This window comes from Formica exsecta, unplaced genomic scaffold (assembly GCF_003651465.1).
Source record: "Formica exsecta isolate Colony F162 unplaced genomic scaffold, ASM365146v1 scaffold17, whole genome shotgun sequence".
NCBI lineage: Eukaryota > Metazoa > Arthropoda > Insecta > Hymenoptera > Formicidae > Formica > Formica exsecta.
Window position 1 is genome coordinate 573,221 of NW_021849015.1, and position 8,240 is coordinate 581,460.

General features: G+C 40.2%; 1 protein-coding gene across 1 annotated transcript in view; it reads left to right on the plus strand.

Moving 5' to 3' along the window:
* Window positions 1–4,587, plus strand: part of LOC115233304 (netrin receptor UNC5C-like) — a 9,624-nt gene extending 5,037 nt beyond the window's left edge. The window contains exons 5-14 of the mRNA XM_029803630.1: window positions 1–167; window positions 675–842; window positions 1,099–1,263; window positions 1,587–1,622; window positions 1,697–1,967; window positions 2,060–2,208; window positions 2,441–3,180; window positions 3,309–3,700; window positions 3,789–3,890; window positions 4,246–4,587. Coding sequence (XP_029659490.1) covers window positions 1–167; window positions 675–842; window positions 1,099–1,263; window positions 1,587–1,622; window positions 1,697–1,967; window positions 2,060–2,208; window positions 2,441–3,180; window positions 3,309–3,700; window positions 3,789–3,890; window positions 4,246–4,417 — 2,362 coding nt within the window. The 3' untranslated portion in view covers window positions 4,418–4,587. The remainder of the gene's footprint in view (window positions 168–674; window positions 843–1,098; window positions 1,264–1,586; window positions 1,623–1,696; window positions 1,968–2,059; window positions 2,209–2,440; window positions 3,181–3,308; window positions 3,701–3,788; window positions 3,891–4,245) is intronic.
* Window positions 4,588–8,240: the final 3,653 nt, after the last annotated feature.

The following is an 8,240-nucleotide window of genomic DNA, read 5'->3' on the forward strand; positions in this document are numbered from 1 at the left end:
TTCCGATGCGGACCCCAACGAGGTATCCGCGTCCGGCTTCGTGCAATCCGCCGACGGACATTTACTCCTCGGAGAGGCCGAATTGAGGCATCAAGGGAACTATTCGTGCGTCGCCGAGAACCTCGCCGCGAGGAGAGTCAGCGAACCGGCGGTGCTCACGATTTACGGTGAGCAATTTTCCTTTTATTGATCTATGCAAATCGCAAAACGGATGCGATTTAAAAATGCTCGGTAATTAAGAATAGATAGAGATACTAAAGAGAATTTATGGTTCTATCAGTTTATATTGTATATAAAGTTAATCTTTTCTTTATTCTCTATTTATTATATTGTTATTTATATATCTATTTTATATTATTTTCTTGTTTTATGCATTGCCAAAATCTCTTTCTTCTTATTTACATTTTATATTGTATTCTCAAGGTAAGAATTGTGTAGTCAATATCTGCTCCGCAGATTCATAGCTCTTTGTCACGAACTAAATTCGAAGTCGATGCGCTTGCAGATTTCACGGTGATTAAACTTTGATTTTCTTATTTTTAATTGACGTTGCATTGGATAAGCAAATCATTCACGTCTTGGTCGGTTCAAGCCGCGGGGCATAACAAGATGTTATTTGTTCCCGTTTTAATTTCGTCGATATTTTTTTTTCTTTCTTCCTGATCCATTCTCAGTGAACGGCGGGTGGTCGTCCTGGTCCGGGTGGTCAGAGTGCAGCGTTCGCTGCGGTAGAGGCGTACAAAAGAGGACAAGAACATGTACAAATCCTGTTCCAATCAACGGCGGTCAAACGTGTCCAGGGCCAGCCACACAAAGGGTAGAATGCAATCCTTCCTGCCCCGGTAGGTAAACTACAAAGACTCATTCACGCGGCACACGCAGAATAATATAGAGCAACGTCGCGTGAATTATTATAGAGTACGAATTAACAAACACGCCCTATATTGAAATGTAGATAGAAACTAGACGTTTAAACGCTGTAAATATGTGTACCCTGATCAAGATACGCGGGTACAGATGTATCTATTCTTTCACTGGCTCGCAAATCAGATAATCGCAATTTAATCGAGATTTTCAACTTCACCCCGTTGCATACAGCGGTTGACGGCAGATGGTCAACTTGGTCCTCGTGGTCCGTATGCGGTCCTGATTGTTCGAGGGTAAGAAGGAGATCCTGCAACGACCCCCCGGCGAGCAACGGCGGTCGTCCCTGTCAAGGCAAGGACGTCATCGTCGAGTCCTGTTCCACGGATCGATGTAATGGTGAGCTCCAGCCGAGTTTCTGTTTTTTATTGTTCTTCGCGACCCGCGTTCGCGATGCTTAACGATTTATCTGGAACAAGCGTTCTTTTAATCGCCCCGCATTCGATTGCTATTCGTAAAACTTGATGACTTTGCATGCGCGATGATTCATCGATAAAATGCCTAGACGAATGGAATTGAAATATTTTCAAACATGTCCCAAAATGATTAATTCTTCTAAATCTCGTAATCTTGATGTAAACTCTCTTTTGATGTAAAATTATGTATTATATTTTTATCATATGAAATAGAGACTGAAATATTTCCTTCCTTGTTGTATGTAGCGCTCGGACAAGATGGTCCAAGAGTATTCAAAGAAGGTAAAAAAACACGATTGAATGATTTTTTACAAGACTTTCGTTTTCTAGAGAAAAAAAAATATTTTTTCTTCTAGCGACTAGAGCAGTCGATTACAGAAACATTCTCGCACTGTGGATCACTTTAAGCTTAGCCGCGATAATTTTGGCCGTAACGACAATTTTCTTCGTTCGTCTAATGCGCCGAAAAGAAAGAATGGAAGCGTTATACGGTGTTGCGAGATTAGACTTCCGTCGTCCGGGTGATCTCGCAAAATCAGTCGTTTCTAAGAACGAACGCTCCGTCTTGGCTAGCGATAGACGTCTCGAACACGTAATCGATGAATCGAACGCCGTCAGATTACCCAGGTATATATATTTCTGATCAAGATAACAAGGTACACGATATATAAATCCGGTTACATCTACATAATTTTACGATGCGCTGACGCAATGTGCAGATCTTGTTCCGAGCATCATTATGATGTTCCGCAATTGTCATTACCGTCGACAACGAGACCATCGCCGAGCTCCTCCGTAACTAGGTCTTCTTGCAAGAATTCCCAACGAGGACGCGGCATGTCGGATAACGAGGAGGGACGATCTTCTCGTAAGAAATTGCCATAAATTTGAGAACACAAGAACTCGTTATGTAATCAGTTTCGATAAATCCAGTCTTTTACAAAATAATTCTGCAAACAGATAACTCGGATCTCTTATTCAATCAAAGTTGAAAAATTAATACACGTCATCAAAATGTTCAATAAATTTAAATACACTTTTCCGCATGCACAGATGAATGCTCTCTTCATCCATGGCAAATTATATTTATATAATCTCAGGCTCGACATATCAAGCGAATCCAGAAAGCACAAACGAAGACGATGACGAACAGGACGACGATGAAAGACTAGACGAAAACGAGCGATCCGCGTCGGATGACGGTAGTGGCTTTATCGTGAAAGCCATAATCGATGAGCAAGGTGCTCTTCTGGTCGTACCCGAAGTCGGCGTTTCGATGTCTGTGCCGGAAGGTGCGATCCCGCGCGGTCGTCGACACAGTTTACATCTCGCCGTTCTGGGAGAAAATTCCTTCAGACCGAACCTTCCACCTGGACTCACGTTGCTGTCCGCTGTGGTGGCATGTGGACCCGCAGGTATCGATCTCGTGAAGCCTGTGATCCTTCAGTTCGAGCATTGCGCCGAATTGAGAACCGGAAACTGGGAGCTGAGTCTGTGGTCCGCAGAGATCGATCTAGAGACTCGCTCAAACAACTCGACGAGCTCATCGATGAGTTCGAGCGGTTCGACGTCCGTGACAACGTGGCGCAAGATACTGATGCTCGGCGGTGATCCAACGAATATGCCTGGCCAACCATTCGCGCAGCTCGATCATGCCGGTGTGTTCCTTGTCACGGAAACACCCAGTGTTTACGCAGTCGCTGGAGAAAATTCGGTAGTCGCGCCTGGATTGGCCGTGAAGCGGCTCTGCGTAGCGGTTTTCCTGTCTCGCGAACGCGATCACGTCAGATGCCGCGTGTTTGAAGACACCAAAGCGTCATTCAAGCTCGTAAGCGAACAGGTGAGTCCGAAATATGTATTTAAAATTTGCATGTCTATTATAAACATGCGTATATAGAGATTGCAGTTATAGTTCGTACAGCGAATCGTCTTTCGCGTTTGTCATGTTGAGTTGTGTTCTTTCCGCAGGAACGTCGTTTAGGTAGCACTCACATCGATCACGGTACCCTCGGATTTCGTGCAAGTGGCACTTCGCTTCGTATCGATCTCGAAGATAGAGAGAGCGGTTTTGCCGAGCGATTGGAAGTACCTTACCGGCGCATTTGGGCATCCTCGAGGATCAGTATCCGGCTTTCTTTTAGAATAGAAAAAATCGTCGGCGAGCTCAGACTCGGCTTCGAGCTTCGTGCTTGTCAACGTGGTTTTGAAGATCAATGCTTGCTGCTTAGGATCGATCTTGACTTTGTAAAAAGGAATAACATGAGTGGAAAGAGGAATGCCAATAAGACGGAATCCTCGGTTGTCTTACGAACGAAAAATTCCGCAAGATCCACGGAATCCGTTGTACCGAGACCCTTTAGGTATTTATTACATTTATTTCTAATTTAAAAGAAATCAAAATTGATAGATATAATAAAACCAATGAAATTTTATTTCGATTTGCTGTAGATTTTCCAAGACGCTTAGAAAGCAACTCTGCCAATGTCTAGATCCGCCAAGCGCACGCGGAAATGATTGGCGGATGCTGGCTCAGAGACTACAAGTAGATCGGTGAGTTTTAAAATAATATTTTGCAATCTATCTTTTTTTTTGCGGATTTGCGAGATAAATTTACAGCGGCGTAACATTTTAACAGATATGTCGAGTATTTTGCGACGAAGGCGAGTCCAACAGAACATATTTTGGACTTATGGGAAGCTAGACATCGCGAAGCTACGGCTCTAGCAGATTTATTAAACCATTTAAGACTGATGGGACGCGTTGACGCGGCTAACGTACTAGAGAGTCGTCTGGGGCCATGGATCTAAGAGATTATAAAAAACTTACACTTAAAATAATATTTTGCAATCTATCTTTCTTTTGCGGATTTGCGAGATAAATTTACAGTGGCGTAACATTTTAACAGATATGTCGACTATTTTGCGACGAAGGCGAGTCCAACAGAACATATTTTGGACTTATGGGAAGCTAGACATCGCGAAGCTACGGCTCTAGCAGATTTATTAAACCATTTAAGACTGATGGGACGCGTTGACGCGGCTAACGTACTAGAGAGTCGTCTGGGGCCATGGATCTAAGAGATTATAAAAAACTTACACTGCCACAAATAAACGATATCCAAATTTATAACACGAGAGACAAAAGTTTTGTAAATAGAATAGTCATTATATGATATATTAACAAGATGGACGTAGAATTATGTTGTATAAACATTGGTCATATTTGTACATAAAAGTCGTTTACAACAAATACTTATGTCATGCAATATTCTTTCACATCCTCTTTGTATGATCCTCTTTACCCGTAAATTAAAAGAATCGTCATTATTTCATCGTAATTATTAATCCTTTATTTCTATTAAATAAAAAAATGGAAATATATCGTTAAAAAATTTTAGTTGAATAAATCAAATTTTATTGATAACGTTTTTTGGAAAACACATATATTTTACAAAGAAAACTCTTCGTAATATTATTATATATTTTTGAGAACAATTAGATATACTTTATTAATTATTAAACAAAAATTTTGTCTTTTAATTTCTTTTTCTTATAATCGATTTATTATTATTATTATTAAAATTAATATTAATAATAATTCATTTCTATATTCATTACTTCCAACTAATTGCATTCGATAATCAATGCAAATTCCATCTAATTAAACGGTCTTTAACAAACGATATGACGGAACGCTCGAGAAGATTAGAAATTACAGATGATATTCATAGTCGCATATGCCCAATTTGCACCTGAATGCCGATCGTCGTCAGGTATCCGGCGATCCTCGAGCAAAATCAAACGGAAGACGGAAGCCCGCTGGAGGATCCAGTTGTGGATAGGCGGGTATTTAGATGCCATTTGGACGTATCGTATCGCGACGCAAGCATTCGAGGAAGGCTCCCAGGTATCGTGTCTTGGACCAGGGATGCGTAGGATGCTCGAAACAATGGGCATTATCCCGTCTCCGTATAGGGGTAAGGGTCGAGAGGTTCGGCAAGGTATAGGTATGTAAGTACGGATGGCAGAGCCAGCAGCCCCTATATAGGTATGTACGTATCTCTCTGCTTCCTCTACCATCTCCCTTCCGCCACCGGTTTCCTCTTACCATTCGTATTAGTTGCTCTCTCTCTCTCTCTCCCTCTCTCTGTTTCTTATCTCGCTTCCTCTCTGGATCCTCTTGGAAGGATGAGAGACGGAGGGGCAGTAGCATTTAATCACAAGGGCCCGTTGGTGGTAATTCCACCGGACAATGCCTGTTGACCCGACTCGGGGATGGTCACCCTTTAATCGCTATGCGATTCGCAAACCACGAACCCGATCTCTCTCTCTCTCTCTCTCTTCCTTTTCTTTTTTTCGCGAACTTTCGTTATCTCATTCCTCTCTCGATGCCTTCGTTTATTTTTCGCTTCTTTCTGTCGTTTATGATGCGATGGAGAAATGCGGAGGTCAATTGTTCGGTTGTTAGTAACATTAAAATGTTACGTCTTTTTCTTGCTCGGTCCTAAATGTTAGAATATTAATCAGCAAAAAAAAATCAAAAGATAAAAAGATCTCAGCGGTATATTAATCAAATTTTGAATAAATCTGTGATAAAAACTGTACATCTTACATATAATAAAAAATGAATAACAAGATTTAGCTAACTATAAATTATCATAAAGTAAATCAATCATTTCAGAAAAGTATTAACTAATATTATGATTATTCTCAATATAATTCTTATTTCATAAATTTATTTCGAAAATAGCGTAATATCACATTTCAAGACATACACTCGACAGCGAGGAATTAACGTCCACAAAGAGCGTTTGCATTCTCTTCGACAGATCTTTAGGCGTTGTATACAACGTTGCGGTTACGCACGAGTCACGGTTCGTGCGTAATCCACGGGTGGGTCACATAAATCGCACAGACACAGTATCGTATTAATTTCCTGACTAATCGCGATTGGGATCTACAGGCAATTACGAGAAGGATCGTCCAATCAGATTGTACGCGCGGCGCTTTACCCGCTTCCGTTAACGCACCGCGAAGTCACGCACACGCACACGCGCAACGCACTGGTACCGGACCCCGGCTACCGCGTACGTATAAAACACCCACGCCACGCGAGAGTACCGCTCGAGGGTGGCTTATGAATCGGCCAGACATATCGCGATCGAATGACGTGGAATCGACTTTGTACGTGTGCCCGGTAAAGTCATTAATTCATGCCGTAGACCTACAGGAGGCGATCAAGTACAACAACCGCCAGTGTTTTCAACTACAGATTTTATGCATTCGATTTAGAATTAATTTTTACCCCAAAAGAATTGATTGATGATATATTATAATTAATATATGTATTATTTTTGATTTTTATTGAATTAAATTAATTTTATTGAATTGAAATAAATAACGATTTATTATTGAATTAATATACAATTAAAATAAAATATATACTAATTAATACATTATTACAATTACAATATATATGTTAAATCATAAATCTTGATGTTATAGTCAAAACGTACATAAAGTCAAACAAAGGTATTCATTTTTAAAGAAATGCAACGAGGGTTTTGGGATTTGAATGACATTAGCTATTAATGGGGGTTCAGCCAATATATTTTTTTCGCAACGTGATCTCATTAAAAATTTGAGATGCGCACGCAACCTGTCAGAGAGTGGACTTATCTATAATAAAACATGGTTGTAAAAAAACGCGCATATGTTTCCCGAGTAATAGTGTGCACCTCGCGGTCAGTGTACGGCTTTACAGGTCGCCGAACGTGCGTGTAACGCAAAACCCGTCGGTATATCGTCTTTCAAATAATTACTTTTCGTCGAAAGGAAATGAAGGAGGATAAGAAGGGTATACGACCGTTTCATACGGGGAAAGATTACCGCATGCGCTAACGAAAGGAAGATCGTGAAGGATGTGGAGGTAGTTGAGATCTTATCGAGGATTGCGCCCCCGGGGAATCCAATCGTAAATGACGAAAACTGAAATTACGAACAGCCACCGATGTGACAAAGAATTGTGCGTGTCGAATAAATTAACCAACTTATGCACGTCTTTAAATCCCCTTCGTTTAAACGAAACGGAAATATGTCAGGCTAAATTAAATGCCGTCCGATATCACTAACTATTATTTTTATCGTCGTTCTATACATCGTCCTTTTTCGTTATATATTTTTATTATATTTTTCTCTGAAAAGATATATCATTCTATTTCTATCTTTTCTAATAATATTTCTCTCTTTAATAATATTTGTTTTTTATTATATTTCCGATATATGTGTGTGTATGTTTTATATTCTCTAAAATATATTAAAATGTCTGTGTGCATATGTGTTTACTATTATGTAAATACATGATAAATACGATCGAATAATTAAACGCATGAAGGTGTTGAAAATTTAGATACCAGTGCAACGTGCGTTCCGATAAAATAGCGATGTGTAATAATAAGAGGGAAATATTGCCATTTATCAAGTTAACTCGTTAGCACTGCAGCAGGTATTAAAAATGTTCGAAAAACCGTTCGCGTATGCTGGCGTATACGTGTCGACGAGAAAGTTTTGCGACGAGCGAAAATTCCCGGAGCGGAAACCACCGCCAAAACGGCGGCGAAAGGAAGAAGAGCATTTTTTCACTGTCGTTCGCCAGGATTTTTGTAGCGCTACCGAAACAAAAAGCTAGCCACATAGTTCCAAAACAATTTTGTCGTGGAATTCCACGACATCCGCGGCTAAAGGGCAGTAAATTTCGCGCGTATATTTCGTATCTATGGTACAGTTTGTGCTGAAATTGTTATCGAAGTAGAATACGATTTCACGAAATTATACTATAAAATATCGAGATAATTATCCAAATTAAACCTTTTGATTTTACGCGCATGTATACGTTAATCAT